The sequence below is a fragment of the Dendrobium catenatum genome, unplaced genomic scaffold (genome assembly GCF_001605985.2).
Source record: "Dendrobium catenatum unplaced genomic scaffold, ASM160598v2 fragScaff_scaffold_1211, whole genome shotgun sequence".
NCBI classification, from domain to species: Eukaryota; Viridiplantae; Streptophyta; class Magnoliopsida; order Asparagales; family Orchidaceae; genus Dendrobium; species Dendrobium catenatum.
In genome coordinates this window covers 29356-54619 of record NW_021319673.1, presented here as the reverse complement: position 1 = coordinate 54619, position 25264 = coordinate 29356, and the positions used below count along the sequence as shown (strand labels likewise).

Genomic DNA, 25264 nt, shown 5'->3' with positions numbered 1-25264 from the left:
AGTTTTGAACTCATTTGTATTACTTTAGGAGTATTTTTATGCATGAAAATGATCGTATATGTTTTAGAATGAGTCTTTAAGTATTTGGTGTGTATTTTAACTAATTATGAGAAATGTTATTATTTGAGCGCCTCAGTGCTAGCTGGCCAAGCATCTCGATGTTGCTATAGTATCAGACGTGAAATAGTGACATTGCAGGGTTATAGCCGAGTTTTTGAGCTTTGAAAGAGAGAGAGAGAGAGAGAGAGAGAGAGAGAGAGAGGTTTTGGAGAGGAAAAGAGGATGCTTTAGGTTGATTTTAGCCGTCAGGTTAGTTGAAAAAGTTGTTCACCTTGAGGCGGGTGTCATTTTGCCTATCTCAGTTTTCAGTAATTTGATATTTTTTAGGATTTATTTGATAAAATTTATATTTTCATTACGAAAAAATGGGAATAACTTTGTATTGAAAGAACTTTCATCGCATAACTTTTTTATATGTTATAGTGCTGGTAATTACGAACATTTTGAGTTTTTTCTTGAAGATTTTCGCCGGGCATTTTTTTTTTGTGTAATTGTTATTGAATAAAAAATAATTCAGACTCTGAAAAATAGTACTGTTGTATGATTAAAGTTTTAAAGTCTTATAATGATGTTTTATACAAACTCGTTTAATTTGATTATGTTTGAAAATTGTGTATTTTTGCTCAGTAGTATTTCTGTTGTTTATCGTTAACTCATTTTTATAATTTTTTAATTGAGTCCAATTATTCTTTAATTAATGAAATGGATAAAAATGTGTATAATGGTAAAGGAAAGGTGTGATGATGTGATGTAATGCGTTGTTTAGTTATGCCGACGCCATTGGGCGACTAATGTGGGATTCTATTATGCCGGTGCCAACGACCGACCGAGGGGGGATTTTATTATGCTGACACTAGTTGGCGATCAAAGTGGGATTCTACTTTGTCGACACAAGTTATCGATCAAGGTAGGATTCTATTATGCCGGGGCCTGTGAGCTATAGAGATGGGATTCTGTTAACGAAGCGATAAATATGTATAAAAATTTGGGTTAACAGCCATTCTGAGAAAATGAATATATGCTTATAATTCATTTGGTTTTAGTACAGCTTTCAAAATTTTTTAAATGCTTATGAAGTTCAGTTTCAGCTTATGTTTCAGTTTCAGTTTTCCATACAGTACTTTAGTTTATTTTATAGCACAATATTTTTTAATTTTCTTTTTGTTTTAGTTATTGATTTTTGTTTTAATTTGTGATAGCCTATTGAGCCATGTTAGCTTGTTCTTTCTTTTGCTTCCATTTTTCAGGCCAGTGAAAGGGTAATGAGTAAGCTAAGTAGTTTGGATAGCAAACTCCGATTTGTGATGTAGGCATGCCTTTTTGGTTAGTCTATTTTTACAGTCTTAGCGTTTAGTTGTTTTGTTGGTTATTGCCAAATGCTAATAGGCTTCATATTGTAGATATTTTTGGATGAAATATATATAATTATTTTTTAGATTCAGTAGCCTTCAGTTTTATAATATAATGGCTTTGTATAATAGATACTTTGGAAGATTTGTTTTTGTGCTTATTCGAATTGATCTTGGGGTCAATCTTGTCACAATTGGACACGATATGACCTGTGTGATATTATGTCATATCGGGCCAGGTTGTGACACATGTAACTCTCAAAATTTATAAATAAACATATACTCTCTATATAAAGGAGACTTTAGAGAAAGACCTTTGGGGCGTGGACCTTGGGATAGAGATTCAAAAGAGATCTAAGTCATGAGTCTTGGAACATCATAACTGGTGAACCATTGCTGCCCAGTCCTAGCCAACATACTTTCATAGGCCGATCATCACTAGACATCCAATAGGCAGTCGCTGTCGGACCTTAGCCAGACTATCACCAACAAACCTCAGCCCTATCACAACCAAACTCGATAAGACCCATAGATTAGACAGTTCCTTCCATGTTGAGCCGTAACATGTGAATCCCAATATCTAAGTTTTGGAAAGTTTTCAGGTATCTTCTTCCTATTCAACTTAAAAATAATAGTAAATACATTGCTGCTAATAACATCCAGTACTAAAAATAAATTTATTCAAAAAATTTGCTTTTCGTTTATCATAAAAAAATACATATACAATCATAATGCATGATTATAGACAAAAGCTACAAATCAGAGTAATAAAAACTAGTCATGACTGTGCAAAATCAAAAGAAAAAATGCCTGTAAACTCATATCAGATTCTTGAAATTGTTATTCAACAAGCTCATTCTTTTTTGAAGCCCTAAAAACAAAATGCAAAATCACAGGAAACTAAAATAGCTCAACAAGCCATAAATATTGATCTTAATTTTTAAATATTTATTTTGCTAAACACTTTCCAAAATTATGAAATGTAATATTACAATTTACTATCCTTAGTAAATCATAATAGCATAGTAGTTATCTAAAAATTTAAATAATAATACCGAGAAATTCAATAAACTAAAATTTCATATGAACTTTATTTCACAGAATAGAATATAACAAAGTTTCCCCTTCTTTCTGATAAAATTTATGAATCCACATCTTATAATTCCCAAGATATAGATTTCCCTCTTTTTCAAATAGAATCTAAGATTCTGGTCTCCTACAACTCCCAACAAACAAATTTTTAGAGCACTCTAGATTCCCTGCATAAGATAGAATCCAAAAGATTTCGGCCTCTTATATCTTGCAACAGATATTTTTCACATTAAAGCTCATATAAATTAATCAATATAACACGTAATTCATTGCATATGAAACTGAAAGTATTTTTTAATTTCTAAAATTGCTATAATTGCACACAATTGAACATAGTATTGAGGGAAAATATACTATTTCAAAATTTTACTAAATTATCAAGAATCTTACAAAATAGTGTTTTAAGACTCTAATTATAATACAATATTATTTTTCATAGTACAAATTATTTTTATTCAATAAAAATGTATAAATTCTAAAACTAATGGAGTAAAATTTCCCAAAAAATTGTTTAACTATTCAAAACTGATGTCTCTATAGCATATAAAAATTTATACAGTGAAAGTTTTATCAGTGTAAAGCTATATTTGTTTTTAGATAATGAAAATATAAACTTCATAAAAAAATTTGGGAAAATTATATATTTTTGAAAATTTAGATAGAAATAGTGTGACCTACCTTAATATGAACAACTTTTAGAACTGAGCCAACAATAAATGACAAACTGAAGCAGCTCAAATCCTCTTTTCTTATTTGAATCATGTTCGAACATTGACGAAATTTTTTTTCGAATAAGAAATATTAATATTTGATTCGAATTAAATTCAAATAATGCTTGATCATGGATTGAAATTTTTATGGCATGTGTTCTCATTTTTTAATCAAAATTAAATTTGATCACCATGGAATTAAAATTGCATTCTATAGTTTATTAGATAGGGAAACAATTAATATTCACTTCTGTTAGAATAATGTTTGATCATAAAATCAATGTTTTTATAGCTTCTGATCTCAATTTTGATCAAATTTTATTATTCAAATCAATTTTAAGTACTAAGGATCTAAGTCATGTTATTTGTTTGAACTAAACTTTCTAGCTTATTTCTTTCATTTTATTCATCATGAGGCATATCAAATCAAATTTCTCCCATTAAAGCACTTTGATTTTATAATTTAGAAAAGAACAAAAAACTAGTTTTTTTTTTTATCTTTTCCAGGTTAAGATAAATTATAATCGACAAAAAATGGGGCCAATAATAGCTAATTTAATGGGAAAAATATTTGTTATGATATCTTCTTATCATATTTTGCTGGATTCAATATAAGTTGTTTATAAATTATTATTAATTTAAAATAAAATTTAGGACTTATAGTATATTGTAATTATTTTTTATGGGGGCATTTATTTATAATTTTTTTTTCTAATTTGATTGATTAAATTTTTAAAAATATAATTAAAATTATTTTTTGGCCATTCAACTTGAAAAATATAAAAGAAAAAAAAGACCATTGGCCAGGGCTCCGTGACGTCATGAACCGAGCGGCAGAAAATGCCTGTCCAACGAGGTTTCGCCTCGCTTTGCATCTGCAATAAATATGAACCCCACACCTAATCATCTCCCGCATCTTATCGGCCTCGCCAAAAGCTTGGTTCAGTTCTAAAGCCTGCTTAAGATTTCCCCTCGAGCCTCTTTCTCTCTCTTCTCCACGATCGTCGATCGCGCTGTGTTTTTTCGGCGATCGGATTGGCCGCCGCCGCCGATGGCTTTCCTCGATTACTGTTGGCAGGTAATGCACTTCTTCTCCTCTCCGTTTACGAGAACCCTAATAATGCTTGTCAGATCCGTGGTTGTTTGGTTTGATATTGGAGTTTTTCGCGATGAGTGTTTTTTGTTGAATCCGTCTTGGATGCTGAAGCTTCTGTGCGGCTGTGCATTGGAGGAATCTTGGTTTGATTTAATAAATTCGGGTTTGTAGTTGTGGCTTCTGTTTAGTGGCGATTGGTTGAAGTGGTGGTGTTGGATGTGAGGAACTGTAGCTTTGGATGGGTGGTTGCTGATATGGACAAGGTTGACTGCAAAAGTGAGGGCATGGCTTGAAGTCATTAATGGAAATAGAAGGTTGTGGTACTGGTTGTTGTGAAACGCTGGAGCATGAGCAATAATTGCTGGGATTATGCGTTGGAAACATTTTTGATTTGGGAGCTGCTTGTACTTGCAAGGGCTTCTGAAATTAAATTATTTTTTTGACATTTTGTTGCAATGTTTGTTGTTTAGTGGTTTACACAAGGAATGCATTGCAATTAATTTGGACTAAACCTTTCTTAAGGGAATCATAATTTCATGATATTTTCTAGAACTCTTTTTTTTTGGCTGTGATTTGAACATCTGAACTCAACAATATCACGTGACCAAGAGGCTGGTGTTTTTATTTTTCCTAAGAATTATTTCAGTCCGGTGTTTTATGTTGGAGTTATATGTAATTAGGCTGCTAACATATATAACAAGCACGAAGCATCAATTCTTTTTTCATGTTATTTATATCAAGGGCATGTTGGAAAATTTCTATATGTGGGCCCATTAAATATATACATATAAATAAGATATTATACATTAGTAGCTATCTAAAAATAAGCCAATTAAATTCGTGATCTATTTAAGAATTAAGTTATTATTTGGCTTATGTGACATCTCAATTAAATTTATATGAAATTAAATATTGTGTAGAGGCCAAGTATTTGTTTTTATTTTAATGATGGGTTGAAATAAAATAAATACATTTAAAATATAAATGGGTTCTGGTCCCCAATTTAAGCGGAGTAGTTCTCATTTCCCATCTTGAGTGAAAAGAAGGGGTGTCACGCATTTTTGGAGAATGTCGCTTCAAAGTGGAAGACCGAAAACCTCAATTATGCATTTCAATGGATTCATGTATGCTTACAATAATTTTTTCGATGATTTGACATGCATTTCGGAGTCAATGAAATTATTTTTCGTCTCCATTAAATCTTACAAGTGGTATCAGAGTCTGATTGTCATGTTGAATCAATGAAAAAATAGTTTTCACTAATCATTTAATTGATTGTTTGAGTTTTTCGATCAAAAGGAATCTTCGTTTGAGATTTTTTCATTAAAAAAAAAAGATTTCTCTACGTAAATTAATTGTCAAAAATTTTAAAACTATTTTGTTTAGGAATTTAAGTCATTTTTGAGAAATTCAGAATTATATATATGAATTTCAAAGCTTTAATGATAATAGTGATTCAGTCGTTTGTTAATTCTTCATTGTTCATTGTTTTCATCTAAATCCATTGAAGACGATGAATTGATAGTTTCTTTTTTTTTTTCGGATTTGCGTTTAACGTAATATGAAAAGACATACCAATTGGTTATCTTTTGATTAAAGTTATATAATAATAATCGTGCAAAGTATTACAGCTTTGTTTTTTTTTTTTAATTCAAATTGCATCTCCTCTATCCAAACGTCACAACCATTGAAAATTTATCGCTAGTGTGAAAGGTTGTATTAATACCTTTTGAGTTTAGCTGTTTGGAGTTGGTTCATGTCATGAATTATGATTAACCTCGAAATCGATGCTTTGTGAAATCATTTAATTATTGCTTGTTTAGAGTTACTATTCAATAATTCTATTTTATAACTAAAGTTTTCATCATTTGAGAAGTTTGATATGCTTGCTTCATTAAATTTAAAGCAAATCGTGAAATTTTCATATAGATAAATTTTGATAAATATATCAATTAATTTATTGATAAAATATATTTATCAATTAACTATTTATGATAGCCTACGACGCACAAATAAAGGGAAGGGCAATCTTGCTAGGAATCTTCTCATTTCCTTGCTTCTTAATTAAGACCTTGAAGAAAATTGAAAGAATTTTAAAGTTACTGATACTTTGAATGAATGAAAACTCACATTGAGATCCCTTTATTAGCTTGAGCTGATGATACTTTGGGAATTAAGAGAGCTGAATTTGGTAGTTCCAAATTAACTTTAATTGTTATGCTAAGGATCTGGCCTCCAGGCATTCTAGAATTTGCCGCTCTTGCTAAGATAGCGGTAGCCTTAGCTATGTGCTTGCATCCTTCGCTTGAAATGATCCATCCACCATTGCAGCCTCAAGATTCTTGCTGCTCTAGTTTGATGATTGATGCATATCTTTTTGTTAAGAACTGCATGGCCACGATAGATTTGGGTTTGACTCGGACTGACTTCCCTAGGTTGAAGTTGGGTAGATTTATCCAAGCTTATTTACCCCAAACTTCTTCTCTCTTTGTTTGAACCTAGCGAACATATGGGGCTTCAATTTCCTCTATTGTTTGAGGCAGTTACAAGTGATAGTCGATGATCTTAACCCTAGCTGGAGGCGGATGAAGTTGTTGGAAAGTCTTTGGTAGTGGTGGCATTGAGTGGGGCTGGTCCTTGACTTCCCCCCATATCATACATAAGCAAATTTGGTGTGGGGAGGGTAACTTTCCCTGCGGTTTATTTAAGGAGCCATAATGGTGGTAAAGTTCATCATAATTGTCAGAAAATAAGTTTGGGCACAACGATTGTGTTCATAATTGCTCCTATTGCAGGATATGGAAAACACAAGCCCAATGCTTCGATTGCATCACAATCTCATTTCTTATAAGCGATGATGATTGCATGCATGGTCACCTCTGAGAATGATTATGATAGCTGGAAATTGTTTGGGCACTTTTCCTATGCTTGCCTTTTCACATGGGTTGCCATCTATGAATGATTAACTCGAAAACAAAATCACGCCATTGGAGATGAACTAGTGTCCAAAAAGATTATATTTGAAAGCCTGCAATGTGTCACTGTTGAACTTGATTAACTTGTAATTGCCTTTTTACAGGGCACAATGAAGAAAAAAGATTCCTGTAGACGACCCCACATAGTGGGATAAAGACTTTATCTTGTTGTTGTTATTAATTACATCCTTGCTTTTTGCTATTTACTGTAGAGTTACCATTAGCTTGAATGTTATGTAATTGGATAATTTACCATTATTCTTTCCATTTGCAGTTTCTAATCACTCATTTCAGTGACTTTCAATTGGCTACATTTGGTTCCTTCATTATTCATGAAAGTGTGTTCTTCCTTTCTGGACTTCCTTCTATATGTTTTGAGAGGACAGGACTTTTCAGCAAATACAAAATTCAGGTTGTTTACAACTTTTAACCTTTTTGTTTCAGCTTTGAAAAGAACATTATTATCTTTTGTTCTTGTGTACTGGTTTTTTTTAAGTGCTTGTATGTATTCATTTTGTATGTGAGCAACTCCATGCATTTTCCTTGCAGACAGAGGTTGCAATTTTCCATGTTGTATTGCTTGCTTGGGATACGTTTCATCTTAACCAACTGTAATTATTTTTATAGCTTCATATGCATTTCTGACTTGTTTCCGTGTATGGATTTGGTAGGAAAAATTTTCAAGGATGATTTTGATTGTCCATGACTAGATCTTTTGATATAAGTTATTGTTGGTGTCAGTTGCATTCCTCCTTTCAGCTATGGGTCACTGGATATCCTGTTACATGGTGGCTGGCTGCAATTCAATAGCAACTTTTATTAGTAAAAGCCTAAAATAAACCCCATGACTATTAGTAAATATCTAATTTAGTCCTAGACTTTCATAATGACTCAATATAATCCCCGACCATTAGAAAATATCTTAATTTGATCACAATGTTAAAAGTAATAGTTGAAGTTAATTCTAACAATTAAATGTGAGTGCATTTTGGGTATTAGGGTGTATGTGAGATTATATTATTATTTTATATATTTTTTCATTTGTCATATTAAAATAAATTAAAAAATGATAATGAAAGTTAACTAACTAAATAACAAGACTGAATAATTAACAAAATGTAAATCATATAGCCCTTTATTATAAAAAGTGTCATCTTTGATTACAAAACTCCAAAATACTTTATAAAAAATGGTATCATCTTTATGAACCCTTCAGAATGGGATAGCCCGTCTATAAAATCCATGGAGACATCCTCCCACACCTAATCTGGTAGAGCCAAGGGTTGAAATAATCCCCATGAAGCCATAGTCATATACTTATTCCTCTGACGTACCTTACAATTGGCTACCATCCCCACCACATCTCTGTGCATCCCTTTCCAATACAACTCTACTGCTAGTCTTCTGCATCCACTAGTGACCCCGAACAACGCTCCTATGAAACTCATGCAGTAGGTGTGGAATATGTCTGACGTTCTAGGCATCACAAATCTCTTATGGTACAATAGAGCCTCTCCATCCTTTAGTAAAATTGCCCTAATCCTCCCCAGCTCCTCATCCCACATTCTCCTCCTTAATGGCCCTCCAATCCAACATTAGTGGTATCAACATGACCATGCCCTGTAGCTCTCCCATACATCTGGACAAGGCATCCACCGCCTTCTTCTCTATCCTGGGTCTATACTGGATTTCAAAATCATATTCCAATAACTTTGACAACCATCTATGGTGCTCCTTTGTTACCATCCTCTGCTTCAACAAGAACGTCAGGCTCCACTGGTTCGTGCTGATAATCAAATGTCAACCTAACAAGTAAGGTCGCCACTTCTGGATGTTTAGCATAATAACCATTATCTCTCTCGTAGACTGACTTTAGGTTGACTCTAGTTGTCAAGACCTAGCTGAAGTAAGCAATGGGTCGTTGGCTTCCGCATGAGTACTGCTGCCAATCCATACCCTGATGCGTTCATCTCTACTACAAAAACCTTATTGAAATCTGGTAGGGTCAAGATCGGTACAGTGATCATGGCCTTCTTCAATCTCTTAAAAGCTGTTGTGCTCATTTGCCCCCACAAAAAGCTATCTTTCTTCAACTGTTCTGTCAGTGGCCACGTGATGGTGCTATAGCCCTCACGAACCTCCTGAAGTATTATATCAGCCTTAGAAAACTCTTTAGCTCCCTCAGATTCTTTAGTTAGCATTGCCTCAATCTTAGTCTGATCAGCAGCCACACCCTCCCGAGATATTACATGTCCTAAGTACTCAACACTGGCTTGTGTAAAGCAATATTTCTTCAAATTGGCCCTCAGTTGTTGCTCTTGTAACACCTCTAGGATCGTCCTCAAATGCTCCCAATGTTCCTCATTTGACCTGCTATACATTAGGATATTGTCAAAGAAAACCATCATAAATCTCCTTAGATATGGTCGGAACATTCTGTTCATAAGTGACTGGAATGTAGCTAGGGCATTAATGAGGACAAAAGGCATCACAAGAACTCATAATGCCCCTCATTAGTTTTGAAAGTAGTATTCAGCATGTCCTCCCCTTTCATTCGAATTTGATGGTATCTAGAATTTAGATCTATATTGGTGAAGATAACTGCCCCACACAGCTTATCCAATAGCTCATCTATCACTGGGATGGGAAACTTGTCTAGCATAGTCTCCTCATTCAAAGCCCTATAGTCCACACAAAACTTCCAACTCTCGTCCTTTTTGTAAGATTGGGTTAGAAAAAGGCTTACACTAGGCTTGATAATCCCTGCATCCAGTATTTATTTGATCAATTTCTCAATTTCTCAATTTCATCCTTCTGAAATTGAGGGTAGTGATATGACCTAACACTGATGGGTGACACCCCTTCCCTCAGAGTGATGGCATGCTCCTGCTCCCTTAGTGGTGGCAATCTTTAAGGTGGCTGAAAGACCTCATTGAATTGCTATATCAGCAACTGTACTGAAAAAGAAATGTCTCCCCCTTCTCCAATCTGATTCCTTCTAATCTCTATAGCTCCACCAGAAAACCTCCCCACCTCCTGTATGCTTCTTACCAGGATTTTGAGGGACACCATGGCTTTGGATAACCCCTCATCTCCCCTGATCACTTCTCTTCTCCCCTTCACCACCAGCTCCATGGTCAATGCTACCTAGTTAACCTTGGTATTTCACAAGGCTTACAACCACTTCATCCCCAGGATGACATCAGTGCTGTCTAAATCCAATGGGATGAAATCCTCCCTTACCTGAACCCCCTGTATGGTCAGCACTATTCCCCTATAGATGTCCTTGTTTATCTCCACCTTCCCCATGCCCATCATCACTCTATAGCACCCTGTATCCACCAATGTCACCCTCAATTAGTCTATGACCTGATTGAAGATGAAATTGTGGGTAGCCCCACTGTCAATCAACACTACTACCTCCCGGTCTGCTATTTTTCCCTTCACCTTCATGGTATGACTCAGGATGATTCCTACCACTGAGTTCAGGGAGACTTCTGCCACGTCTATATGCAGCTTGTCGTCCTCCTCTACCCATGTCTCACTCCCACCTCCCTCCTTAGCTTCATCGTCATCACAGACGGTGAGAACCTGAAGAGTTTGGTTCCTACATCTGTGCCCCGGAGTATACTTCTCATCACATCAGAAGCATAATCCCTTCTCCCTCTTTTCCCACACTTCCCTCTCAGTCATCTTTTTGATGTTTCCCCCACTTCCATCTCCTACAGGCCTCTCCCTTAGGGTCTCATGAAGGTTGCCGCCCCTTGGGTGCTAAGAAAGTGGTAGTCATCCTGAACTGCCATCTCTGGCTCCCCTCTGCTGGTACTTCTGATCCTCCACCAGCTAAGCTAGCTCCATAGTCTCTCCCAATTCATGAGGCCTCATGACTCTCACTATTGCCCAAATCTCTGATTTGAGTCTTTTCATGAAATTTTCCTCCATAATTGTCTCAGACAACTAATATAGTTGGCGAAGAATTGCTCATAGAAGCCCCCTCTCTTATTGGCTCGGAAATGTTCTAATAAGCACTCTTTGAACTCCCTCCAACTCCATATAGGCCGCCTCATGTCTCTCCACTGGTACCAAGACAACACCTTCCTTTCCAAACATAGGCGAAATATCTCCTCATAAATCTATCCGTGTGCATCCTCTCTCTCAAAGATAGACATCTTCAACTTCCTTACCTTCGGATCCCCTCCATTTTCCCATAGTTTCTCCTTCCCTAAGTGGGTGGTCCCCCCCCCTCCCAGGTGTCCCAATCATCACTTCCACGTTTATACCCAAACCCTTCTTTGATTTCCCCTCTCCTTCCTTCAAAATCAGCGCCACTTTGCTCATACCCCACATATACACGTCTCTCCCCATACCTTCCATCTCTCTCCTCTCTCTGGAAAGGTTTCAGATGGGATATTCTCCCTTCTCCCTCTACAATCTCCACATCATTTTCATCCCTACGAATTTTAGAATTCGTGCTTCTTCCCACCTGCACTCTTGCCTCCGATGCTGCTGTTTGGTTTTGAAGATCCCATATCTTCTTCACCATATCTTAGAGATTCGAGAATTTGCCTTCCATGGAGGAAATTATATCCTCCACTGTCGCCTTGATTTGATACATCTCCCCCTCAGGACGTTCTTCCAAAGCATCCACCTTCTTGGCCGCCATCGATACTCGGATCTTTATCATACTCAAAATTCCGGATTTTGACCCCAAAAACAGCATAAATAACGGTTCAAAATAGAAAAACAACTGCAGGAAACTACCAAAATATCCTGTAAACCTCTCTGATGTCAATTTGATAGGAAACACTTGTAGAACATCGGTGTTTCTTACCAATATTGAGATTTCAACGATCTTCCACCAAGATACTCCAAACAAATCGAGCAAAATTACGAGAAAACTCATAATAATGGATGAAACAGAAGGAAAATACCAAGATACAATTGATCCTCGATTCGAGAGGAGGATCGATCTCTCCCAAATCTCTAGCGTCGCTGGGCTTAAATCTCTAGCGTTGCTAGAGCCCAAGACGTCGAAGCCTCCCACAGAAAATTCAGCAACATAGATGATAACCCCAACCCTAATGCAAAAGTTCTACTTAAAGCCAACAAAAAAGTAACTCCAAAGGACTAAACATCCCTCCCTAATTCAAAATTCCCCCCAGCCGCCCCCTCTCTTTCTCTCTCTCTTCATTAGGCAGTGGACCCCCCACCCCCCTCACCAAAGCTGTGGGCTTTGAACCAGGCAGAACAGTAGGCTTTCGCCTGTTGTAATGCAGGGGCCGGTTGGATTAGTCCATCCTGGACTATTCTATTATGCTCCCCTTGCATTATAGTAATTTGGTAATTTTCATCATCAGCTTTCAGTCCAATGTAGCTCTCAATGTTGTACAATGTGGGCTTCGAAAATTCGGCCCCGACCTCCCCCGCCTGCTTTTCTTCGGGGGAGTTTTAATGGATCAAGTTCCGGGGTATATTTTGGGAAGGCAGATGGGTTTGTAGATAAGGCACTACCTAGAGATTTCACCCTCATTTTGCGAGGACTTCATGATCTGAGTTCTGGTTTCCTATAGGCGCAAGCCCTTATAGTTAATTACCCATCTCGGTAATTTGAGATAACTTTCAATTAAGGCTAGTCATCAGTGAATACGTCGTATCCGTAGATACGCGGTATCCGGCATATAGTAGCAGCATGGGCGTAAGGAATTTGGGAATTTGAAGATTTGATATTTAAAATTAGAAAATTCACCATCTTGCACTTAAAGTGATGGTGGGGGAATGGATAATGGACCCGATCAAGATCTCATGGTTATGTCGTCCTGGGCCATTGTGATCCCTGGTCTACTTAGTCAGAGGAGGTAGTCAACCCAACCTGACAGAAGGATCCTATTCGACATCCATGAGTTTCTTCGTCCAAGGGGACCTTGTACATGTAGTACTCTAGAGATATTTCTCTATTTTAACCACCACAATTAAACTAAGATCACTGAACCTTTTTTTGTGTTAACCAAAATCTCTTAACCTTTTCCTGTGTAAATGTGAATTACAAGTTTCATTGAATCAACTACCTTTTCCTTCTTGTTGCAGCTTCTTTACCTGAGCCGATCTGCATTTACTTGCTGAAGATCTTTTCTGAAATTTGTATCCTAAATTTCTGTTAGTGTAAAATTACATATTTCCTCTGCTATGTTATCGTTGTTTTTCTTCATTATATTAGCCAGCATTAGGCCATCCAATTATTTCGATAGGTATTCTAGAATTTTTTACTTGTAAAAGATGCTCATATTTTCATTTTCTAAGTATAACCGTTGGTAAGTTAATTTTTTCAAGATTTTTTTTGTAAATCATGCTAATTTTGCGATTGAGTCCTCAATGCACTTCATTGGCATACATGGTTTCTATGCTTTTTTTTTTTAATTTATTTGGGTGGGAAGGTGCTCATGGTTCCGTTATTTCATCGTGTTTTGTGCTAGCTTTATAGAATATTTCAATTTAATGGAAATGATGTTGGTCGGTGATATAAATGAATCATCTCTTGTTAATATGCACGTCTGACATGATGATATGGGCTTTTTTGCAGAGAAAGAATAACACCCCTGATGCTCAGGAGAAATGCATCTTGCGTCTGGTCCTGTATCATTTATGCGTGAATTTACCTGTTATGATATTTTCTTACCCTGTTTTTAGATGGATGGGCCTGAAAACTTCACTTCCACTTCCACACTGGTATTTTCATGCCTCTCTTGATGTAATTGAAGTTTCTTTTTGTTTAAATGTCTAATTTTCTTACTAGTGTATAAATTTGTCTTTTCTCTTGAGGCATATTTGCAAAATTACTTGAGAAACTTAACTTTTATGAGAGCTGAAAAAATGTGCTGTGAGCGGAGGAATGTGCCTGACATACAACGTGTTGTTGGTTTAGTTGACATACAATATTTTGTTGGTTTAGTTAGGATTGCCGGTTGGTCGTATATGTGCTTTGATTAATCAGTTGTGGTTCTGTAGGTATGTGATCTTATCGCAAGTTGTATTCTATTTCATTCTGGAGGACTTTGTGTTTTATTGGGGGCATAGGGTACTTCACACGAAATGGCTGTATAAGCATGTCCACAGTGTGCATCATGAGTAAGCTACTTGATTTGGTAGATTTTTCGTTTGATGTTATATAATTTTAGACCAGTGCTATTCTTAATGCACTAATTACTTCCAGATATGCTACACCATTTGGATTGACATCTGAGTATGCGCATCCTGCTGAAATTTTGTTCTTGGGCTTTGCCACCATAGTTGGCCCTGCTCTTACGGGGCCACATCTCTTTACTCTTTGGTTATGGATGGTATTGAGAGTGTTGGAGACCGTTGAAGCTCATTGTGGCTACCATTTCCCGTGGAGCCTTTCAAACTTTCTTCCTATATACGGAGGGTTAGTACTAATGGTTTGTTTTCCCTGATTACTTTTACAGTGCCCTACATGCACTATTCTAACATTGATTACGTATCTGTGCAGCGCTGAATTTCATGATTTTCACCATCGTGTTCTCTACACCAAATCAGGAAACTACTCTTCGACTTTCACTTACATGGACAGGTAATATGTGGCATTCTATTCATATAATCATGGTTGTGTGTTCTTCCTTGTTGCGTCTTGGAGTATTCGCGGCGGTAGAGAAATATAGTTTAATGTCTTAGTATTGCACGAAGATCCAGCACACAATTAGATAAGTGAGACAACGCTTCGGGTCCATGATTTGGACCCATTTGGGCTTGGATTGGGTTGATCTTGGTGTCGTTGAGTTCGTATTTCCGAGATGCTCAGTTTGACTATAAGTTCGCTGAAATCGGAGTTCGAGTGCTCTCGGAATTAATTTTGAAGTTTCCAACTAGCTTTTGCCTCGAGATTCGTGCCCGATCAAGCAAATTTTTGTGATGCCGTATCATTCCTTTTTTTTTTCTTTTGGGGTGATAGTGGGTGGGGTTTTAGTTTAGGGTGCGTATCAACTTTTATCCTTCGCTTCTACTTTGGATCATATCCATCCAGTTATTGTTGGATATCACCTTTCAAAATTCAATTCATGGTGCGTGCTGTTAATTATACTTCTAATTTTGTTCTGGGCGATCTCCATCTTGTGTTGTCATTCTCCTTTCAGTTAGCTGCTCATTCTTTACGTTCTGTGCTGCAATTTTTCTGCGTTCGTATTGTAGAATTTCTTTTTGCAGGTACTTTAATTGGTTAAAATTCTACTTTAGTTTTCTTTAGAAAGATGAGGCCTGTCCCACAATCTTTGCTATTTGTAGAAGTGCTTTTAATTCTCTTTTTTTTCTATTTCTTTCAATTTTTGTTGTTTCCATCACAACCAATATCCAAACTACTTGGATTTGGTAGGGCTGCAAACGAATCGAGCCGAGCCGAGTATGTGAGTGCTCATGTTTGTGTTCATTTAGCATCTGCTTGTTCAAGTTTGGTTTATGTTTGTTCGAGCTTTATTGTTTGTGTTCATGTTTGGTTCATTTAAATTAATGAGTGTTCAAGTTCGGTTCATTGTCAGTTCATGTTAGTTTGTTTAGTGCTTGTTGAGCTTTAAACAAACAAACATGAACGAGCTATAAACGAGCTCTACTTTTAGATGTTCATTAACTTAACAAACGAGCTTTATCGAGCTTCCTAACAAACGATTACATCGAGCATGTTCTGAACACATTTAATGAATTTTTTTAAACTATCAAACAAACACGTTCGTGAACATATCTATGAACAAACACATTTATAGTAAAAGCAATTACCTATGTAAAAAAGACAATAATTTATAAGCAAATCCCATCTTCACATAATTTTCCTAACAACAACATTAATAAAGGCAATGATTTATAAATAAATAGTCATATGAAGCTACAATTACTTTGACAACAAGTTAAGTAATATCTGATACCTGCAACCAAGGTTTAAAATTGCGTAACTGCGCCTCGAGGCGGTTTTCGTCCGTGAGGCCAGGCGTAAGCCTCGAGGCGGTCTGAGGCGTAAGCCTCACGAACACAGAATTGCGTAAATGAAAAATTAAGGATTTTAGCAGGAAAATAATAGCAATAATGGAAAATAAGAAAGTAGATGCAATAAAATTATGTCCCAAAGTACAAAATCACAAAATATCAGTTTAACAAAACTCCCAAAATACAAAAAACATATAAAATGAAGTCATGTCAGACTCCTATCAAACTCCTACTCTTCATGTCAGACCATCCATCTGACATTATAGTCACACCTGTCTCAATCCATGTCCTTTTAATCTCACCAATGGTTCGCTCGGTGTTCTGCAACTCCTCCTTTAAAATCCAAGTGCGCAACTCATACATAGAAGGTGCTTTTAACCCTCTTCCATACAATCCTACAGACCGCATCATACTGAAGTAGGCAGGCGATGTAGCAACATTAAAAGGTATTGCATTTTCAAAAAAAAAAACCTCCCAATGTCCATGCAAACCTGTCGCCGCCCCTCTCTAGTACCACCTGCAGGGTCTAATTAAAATTTGCTTTTGTATATCTTGTCATTCATTTGAAATGATTTTGCATTCAAACAACTTATCTAAATATAATAACCCATCAACAAAAGATATATGATCAATTTTATCATCATAAATGAACACCTTAGTTTTAATTTTTATTATTATATCATCATTTATGCCAAAACCTTGGCTTCTATGATTTTTATAAGCATTTGTTAAATATCTTGACTTGTCTTTTAATAGAATTAGCATTCAAATGAATAGGTACATCATTATTATTGGTATTTATTATAGGCTTACATGTATGAACTTTATTTCCTGATGCGTTAATTCGTGCATTAACTATGTTAAGGTCATCTTATAAATGGTTTTCTTTTTCAATAATTCAACCAATTTATTTTAGAATCTTGTCATAATGCAATCCCTTCGATGATGTATCAAGTTACCCTGATAAATAGCCTCTCTTCTAAGTGACATATTAACGTAACTTAAAAACTGATGTCAGTTTGATGTATGACAACTCAGGGTTATAACTAATATACTGTGTTGTATGAATTCTTGTAAGGGAACTTAAGAATTCATAGATCATAACTTACTAAATATTTCAAGAACTAGCTTATTTTTATATAAACAATAAACACAAGAATTATAACTCGAATGACAATAACATGATCGAGTAAATCTAAAGCTATCAATAAAAAAATTAATCACGTAAAATCAGTAAGCAATTTTTATTTAGTTTGCACAAATAGAATTTCAATTTGATCAAACTTGAATGAAATTAAGATCACAAATAGACCAATATCAAATTATGTAGATGAAATAGGAACAAAGAATGAAAGTACTAAAAAAAAGAAAAAATCATGCCTCCTGCTAGTACAAGGAGATGACATTCCTATGAATTAGGCTGTTGCATTTGTACAACAATACTTAAGGAATCACACATTCAATATAAGATTGAAAATTGAAAAGAAAATTTAATTTAATCACGTATTTTATGACATATATTTATGGCATATCACGTTCTTGCAAAAATATATGCATATAATGCAAATTGTTGTGTTTGTCTGGTACGATAATTTTTGCTAATGTTTTGTATCTCCCAATGTTTAAAATTGCTTATTCGGGTATTGAGATGTTTTTCATTCGTGAGGCGAGGCGTAAGCCTCAAGGCGTTTTGAGGCGTAAGCCTCAAAATCAAAAGATTGCGTAAACATAAAATGATAAATTTTTTATATACTAATGAGTGAATAATATAAAACATAAAAAAAGCATAAGATATGAAGTGAAATCAAAATATCTCAATAATAAGACAACATGAAATATAGTTCAACTCAAAATTCTATCTTTTCCAAATCCCAGTATTCTTTTCATTAACATATAATTCCAATTTTAAAAAATAAATAGCAATGACATATCACATAAGAACTCATAAGTCATCAGCACTGTCATCACTAAGGGGTTCTTCATTTGAATCATCATTATGGTGAACTGCTCTCTTCCCTTCCTCCTCTCCTATAGAGTCGAATGTCGGGCATTTACTTCAAGATTTATGTAAGTTTTAATATATATATATATAGCGTGAGGCGAGGCGGGCCTTAACCAAGTTGAGGCGCAAGCCTCATAAAAAAAACTCGAGGCGTAAGCATCGAGACGTTTTTTACTGGAATTGCGCAAAGGCGGGCCTCAAGGCGAGCCTCATATTGTGCAATTTTAAACCATGATTGTATGCATGCAATATATGCATATATGATGTACAAATTATGAACACTAATTTGTAAAGCCCCTCTTTGCTTTGCGTTTTGCATATTGAAGCAAAAAGGAGCCCTTGTGCATTTCATTCTGCTTGGCATTTTGTAAACACTGGACTTGGGTTTATATTTTTCTATTTGAAGAAATTTGAACAATTTCAAATTTATTGTGATTTATGTTGTAATAAAGTAGAAATTTATCCATTTTCTAAAACAATGAATATTTTTAAATTTTAGTTGTTAACATTTTTAAGTTTAATATATCTTTAGCTTGTTCTTGTTCACAACTGCAGTTTTCATTTAAATATCTTAGAAGTTTCTTAAAATTAATAAAATAATATAGAAGCAGCCATGTAAAGAAATAGTATTTACTTTGAGGCTAAATCCATGGTGGGAGAACCAACTTTCCTAGAGCCTCTAGAACCGCCAATAGATGCTTTTCTTCTAATGTTGGGAGGGCCCCTTAACCTTGGTGCCTTGTTTACTGTCCATATAGGGTGTGGTGGGAATATTTAATATTTCTTGATAAGGAAAAAACCTCTATGGACTTAAAAAAAAAATGTCAAAGTACCTTATTTTCTCATTTTCGTTGAAAATGAAACCACAACTTTGTTGGGTTGTCCAAACATGATTCATGTAAGAACTCGTCACACTCTCACCTTTGATGAAGGAAAAAAGAATGGATGGTGTACAAAACTCTTTGACCTTTGTTCATTCTCAAAATAATGGGCCTCATCTATTAAATGATCAACTTGCAACTCGCATGATTCCCAATGAAGTCCTTTATTTGAATACCCTTCATGAAGATCTCTTAGTGAATTGTACGAATGATGGACCCATTCATTTGAACGATCATCCTCCAAAAAGTTGTCTACAATAATGTAAAAAAACCATAAAGATAATTACTTCATCCTAGTGTAGCTGATCTGACCTTGCTAATCATCAAGTAATGTGTGATGGTTGTTGATGTTGACCCAGTTGATGGATTGGTTGAGCCGGTCCATTCACTACAGCCGGCCCAAAACAGATCTGGCTCAACCCAGTAGGCGGGCGGCTCAGAACAAGGGTGGGAAGGCCAGACGGTCAAGGGTGTGGGCCCAAGTGAGGGGGGCGGTTGCCAGGTTGGAAAGGGAGGAGAATTAACGGAGTGGATCACTTGTCAAAGGAGAACGTAGGGGGGAAAACATGAAGGAGTAAATTCAAATTTTGGGGGGAAAATAGGGAGAGTTTTATTAGGCCCAAAGCAGGGTTGACTGTTGTGAATGGACCGGCTCAACCTGTCCATCACAAGTCAACCTATACAAATGGTTGTGGTTTTGTAATTAATTTTCATCATCTCTTTTTGGTGCACTCCAATGACACAATGTTAGCTAATTGACATTATGCTAATGATTAATGCCACTTCAACGGTCAATATTGACCAAACCTGACAGTGTTGCTAAAGCGTCCTTGCATTTTTTTGCATTACTCAAATTACTCTTAATAAATAATGAGATGCTCTTAGGTATTGTTTTAACCCAAAAATTTTAAAAAATCTTCAAAATTCACACAAAATTATGTTAAGGATTCCAAGTCATATCCATTCCATTCTAGGTGGGGTTAAGTACAAAATCTGCATTTCTTTACTTGTAAAATTTTTAAAATTATAAAAAACGGGTAGATATAATCAAAACACTTAATACTAATCAAGTCAGATCATTTGCCTCCTAGAGGCATAATTGAGATGATATATGCCCTATAAGCGTCTAAACACAATAAAATTCATGGATGCCACAACATGAAAGGGACGGGCAGGGTGGGTAACTTTGAAATCATTACCCAGTCACACTCCCCTTGCGATTGAGTGCTACCTAAAGAAATGTTATAATGGTGGCACACCAAGTCTTCCAAGACTTTGTCAATCCAATGAAGTATTATTTGAAAAATAAATTTATTTTGTTGTAATATTTGTCCTTGAAAAAAGATTTGGTGCTTCGCAAAAGCCTTGCACAAAAAAAAAAATAACAATGTGGCTCTTGCTCTTGTTTTGCCATAGAATTTGACTTGAAAGTTTGAGAATGGGGTTTGATGTTGGCGAATGACAATTGGATTCAACTCCTTAATTTGCCCCAATGAGGGAATATTGAGGGGATATTCAGTTCCCAAGTTTTCTTAAAATTTATAATCAAATTCAAATAAAATTTATTAAGTTTAAGCTTGAAAATTTATTTATTGGATGATTGATTGTACAATCTATGATTATATATACTACCAATTTAAATTCATAAAAAATTACAATAATTGTTCTAACAAGTCCTAGATACTATGTATTTGGGTCGTAGGCTGTAACAATTTTAATTATGGTTCGAAAGATCTTTTATTAGCCATTCTTGTACAAATAATATAATTGATGCTGCACAAAGCCTATATAGCTGTTAAATTATTTAATAATTAACTTTTCTCATAATAATATTATAGAGATGTAAGCTGAAGAACACATATCCAAGAGGATTCCCGATGAGGAGGATTGGGATAGCCTGGAAGCTCTCCTTAGCAAGGCACATGATATTTCAACAAAAATAGAAGGGCACGCAGAAATATTTTAACACAAATATGATTTAAAAAATAATAAATGAAAATAAAAGCTCACTTAGATGCAAAGTAATCAGATTTAGAAAGTAGATAACCATCCATTATAGAAACTAGAAGCAAGAAGCAATACATTACCATAGTAAACAAAAAAAAAGTTATGAAATTTGTACCTGTTAAAATACATGTTTAGAGTTGCATGAACCTAAAACTTTTGGTATTCCCGATCCTTGATAGATTTGCAATGACATCTCGTCGCTTGAGCATCACCACCCCTCCTCTCAAGGCCACGATTTTTTTTTTTTTTTTGAACTCGCACAAGCATATTCTCACAAAAAATAAATAAATTTAATATATTTTTAAGCATACCTTGCATTGAGGGTGTCAATCCCAATAGATAGGGTACTAAAGACAAAAAAAATGAATACATGATGTGAGGCTAAAGGTTTCTTATGAAAAATATAAATTTATTCTATTTGTATGCCATCAACTGGTCTTAGTTGGGATCCTATGGTTATGTGGAGGGCTCTTCGAGAAAAAAAAATAAAAAAGTTTAATGATGATGGTTATGCTGTAAAGGCAGTTGATTGTCTGGATTGGTGTGAGGTAGGCTAATTTAGTGATTGATTGTTATATTATTTCAATGTATGATGCCATGTTCTCAGCTTAGTAATTTTTATGTTTTCCAAAATTGTTATTTTATTAGTTAATTGGATTATCCTTCATGTACCGAAACACAGAATTTACTCCGTTTCATCTTGTTATTGCATCTTTTGCTATTTTTGACGTAAATCACTATTGCGTCTGATTTTAGGTAACGTGGTAAAATTTATTCCTGATTTGTTTTTGTTTGTTGGATCGTGTAAGAATACATGATTCTTTAAAAAAAAAAAAAAAAAAAGAATACATGATGTGTGGCTAAAGGTCTCTTATGAAAAATATAAATTTATTCTATATGTATGCCATGAAAAAGATTATAATTTTTCATCAAGATACAATCCGATCTGGCATGACATGTGAACTGGAGATCTATAGATCTTTCTCTTAGCTTTCTAAAGGCCAAAGATTGTCAAAAATGGGATTCAAAGGGAAACAAATATGGACAAAATATTGAGGCTGCGCAAATGAGACCTGCTGCTACTGGAAAGAGAATCTTGTGTGCTGACTTGATGGACCTGCATGTGATAATTCATGGATTATATTGCGACAAACTCTACATCTACGCCCTGATATGATTGATAAATATAAATATTAAATCTAAATTCATCGGAGTTGCATTATTTCAAGTCATACAAGTTTGATGGAGATATGAGGGTTTATACTTGTTGTCTTAAGCGCAATATGGTGTGCTATGACAAGCAAATTAGCTTATTGATAGTGCAAGGGTTGGGTTTTATGATTTTCTGGCTTACTGTTAATTCTTTAATCGTTTGGAGCATTTTTCTGTTCTTTCTATGCATTATTTACGGCTGAGTACTGTTCTTGAAGTCATAATGTGCTTTTTTGGTGTGTGCGTATTCAATTTCACTGTACTTATCCTATGCCGCTATTCATGAGGAATAGCTCGTTCCTTTGTTGCTATTCCCCTGCTCATTTCTCTGTCCTCACCCCCAGAACTTGACAAAGTTTTTCCCCACTTGATTTATGTGACTGAATGCTTTCCGTACGGGATTGTGATACTACTGACATTATGAAATTAAATGTTATAAATGATAATTTTGAGGGCTTGTATTAGGGACATTTTTGTTTTGATAAAGTTTGTTTTTTTCCTGTATAAATAATTTATTATTAGTTTTTTTCTGGGTCATTTACGAATCTGTTCACTGTTTTCCAGCATAGAAATCTATATGGTTAGTTCCTTATCCTTATAAGATGTACATGGATCATTTGATCTCAATTACTTGAATCTGAATGCATTCCAGGATATTTGGCACTGATGGGGATTATCGGAAGCAGAAGGCCCTGCAGAGCCAAGAAGGGAAATCTCTATGAGAAAGAGGTACATTCTTTTTAGCATTATGCACTTTTCTGGGACATATTTTTGTTGCTAACTTACTTCAATATTGTAATCAGGGAATGTGCTTCTGTTCTAGTGTTATATAGCAATATTCTACTATAAGCTATCCATTGGAACGAATATATGTACAAGCAGCTATTGGTGTCGAGTGGACTGAAGATATTGGGTTATTGGCACACTGATTCTTTTTCTTGATCATTTTTGTGGTCTTCTGAATTGTGGAAGTTTCTATTGAATTCATCTGCGTGCTTGAGAGAGAGAGAGAGAGAGAGAGCTGCATTTTGCATAGACGATCATGCCTCAGCTTTTGATTCTGCCGTGTGATTTGCTTCTGAAATGCATTATGGTTATGCTACCTTGCTACAGTGCAGATGAACTGATATGCTGGTTTTTCCTCTTTTCATCAAGTTTAATTTTTTGTTCTTTTCGATTATATTTTATTGAATGTTGAACTTTGTTTGTGTATTCCTTTCATAGGCAAAAAAATATATTGCCTTTTAATAATCTATATTTTATGCTTATATATATATATATCCCAATCTATTTTGATACAATGGTGGATTAAAGCTGATTTTTGGATTTCGATCTTAGCTTACTTGTACCATCTTGAAGGTGGAGAGATTATTCTATGCGGACACCGGACGGGAGAACTGTCCGGTACCATTTGATACTGAGCGTGGTATGCTTTTGGGATGACATGGCGCATTTTTATTGGCACAGATTACTTTGTCTTGAAGGTGGGTCTCATGAAATTAATGTCGGGGTAACCTAAAGCATATGGCTGTGAGTGCATTCTGCATGATTGTTTTTCACGTAGAGCACTCACATTAGATTTGTGTTGTTCCTGACCTATTGGAGTTTTATTTGGAGGGATTTATTGCACGTCAACTACCTTAATATTATATAATTACATGATTCCTATTGTAGCTGATACTGTACAAATGTGGACTTTTTTTTTTTTTTTTTTTGAGTTTTGAGTCAATTAAAGATAAACTTACACATATTAAACATAAACATTGAACACAATATCTCTTAATTGATAGTCAAAATTTTTAACTAATAAATTAAGGTGAACTGTGTTTAAGCGTGGACATTTATTTAAGTGTATATTGTTAGGAACTTTAGTTGGAGCTAAAAAAAATCGTTCTAGCATGTCTGATTAAACCTGGGATAAAAAATGTTTACTGGAAACATATCTGATGATCGAACTCTATTATGAGGGGCTCATTTTGTACGCCTAGTGGCGGAAAAATTATTATGTGGGGAATTTAGACCCCAATAAAAATATGTCATGTCTGATACTGAGCGTAGTACTGAGCGGTATAGCAGTTCGGTGCCACTTAGTACCTAAGCATAAACAGGACGGTTCTCCCATCTGGTGTTCGCACAGCATAATCTCTCCCCTGTTCGGTGTTCGCACAGAATAATCTCTCCTAATGGCGAGGTTGTAAACTGAGGACAGGTCTTTATCTAATTGCTACGTGGTATTAATAGCAACAGAGGCCCTATCTTTTATAAGCGGGATGTGGCGAGCTTTCAGTTGCAGCTTCGAGGTGGAGTGCGGTGCAACAAACTTAACGTGAAGCCCACTTTGTGGGATCGGTGGGTTTCATTAGCCATCTATTATGCAAAGAATTTACATTACTTGAAAATTAATTTGATCAATCATTGATATTGCTGTAGTGTTTATATGTCAAATCATATCAAATATTTAAATATGAATTTTTTGGAATTGAATCTTAGATAATATAAATTTTATATTTAGTAAATTTATATTTGAAAATTGTGACTTGATGAGATAAACTAAATAATGCTGACAATAATTTTACTTTAGTTTAAATGGATTTTAATCAAGTAATTAAAAATAGTGAAAATTTTAAAAGATAATTCTATAGGGTCAAACATCCCTAAATGTTTGCATGCTTATAATAAAAAAATGTCTTGGTGATATGAATTTAGTGAGGTTAAGGTGAATTTTGAGAACATTAAGGCATTGTGATAGTAAAAAATGTCAATCAAAAGACCATGATGGATTAATTTAGATTGTTTAATGAAGTGTTTTTATTTTTGATAGAAATACTTAACCCTCTATAATTTTTAAATACCTAATGTTTCTACATATCAAGAGAGAATTGCAGATAAAAGAAATTT

The 25264-nt window shown here is 35.1% G+C and overlaps 1 protein-coding gene and 1 long non-coding RNA gene across 2 annotated transcripts; both read left to right on the top strand.

The window, feature by feature from the left end:
• The first annotated feature begins 219 nt into the window (after positions 1 to 219).
• On the top strand, positions 220 to 23581 carry LOC114580696. Its single transcript, XR_003702228.1, has 2 exons — positions 220 to 262; positions 23368 to 23581. It is a non-coding gene; the product is annotated as an uncharacterized LOC114580696 (long non-coding RNA).
• LOC110099264 (very-long-chain aldehyde decarbonylase GL1-8) lies at positions 4132 to 23540 on the top strand. Its single transcript, XM_020826355.2, has 8 exons — positions 4132 to 4289; positions 7557 to 7694; positions 13860 to 14005; positions 14285 to 14404; positions 14490 to 14702; positions 14787 to 14867; positions 23019 to 23095; positions 23170 to 23540. The coding sequence occupies exons 1-7, from the start codon at positions 4263 to 4265 to the stop codon at positions 23086 to 23088; spliced, it is 795 nt and encodes a 264-aa protein (XP_020682014.1). The 5' UTR covers positions 4132 to 4262; the 3' UTR covers positions 23089 to 23095; positions 23170 to 23540.
• Positions 23582 to 25264: the final 1683 nt, after the last annotated feature.

Excerpts from the sequence above, each read along its gene's own strand:
- LOC110099264 (XM_020826355.2), top strand. The coding sequence starts at position 4,263 with ATGGCTTTCCTCGATTACTGTTGGCAG. Across the intron at positions 4,290-7,556 it reads TCCTCGATTACTGTTGGCAG|TTTCTAATCACTCATTTCAG; the intron begins GTAATGCACTTC and ends TTCCATTTGCAG. Across the intron at positions 7,695-13,859 it reads TCAGCAAATACAAAATTCAG|AGAAAGAATAACACCCCTGA; the intron begins GTTGTTTACAAC and ends GCTTTTTTGCAG.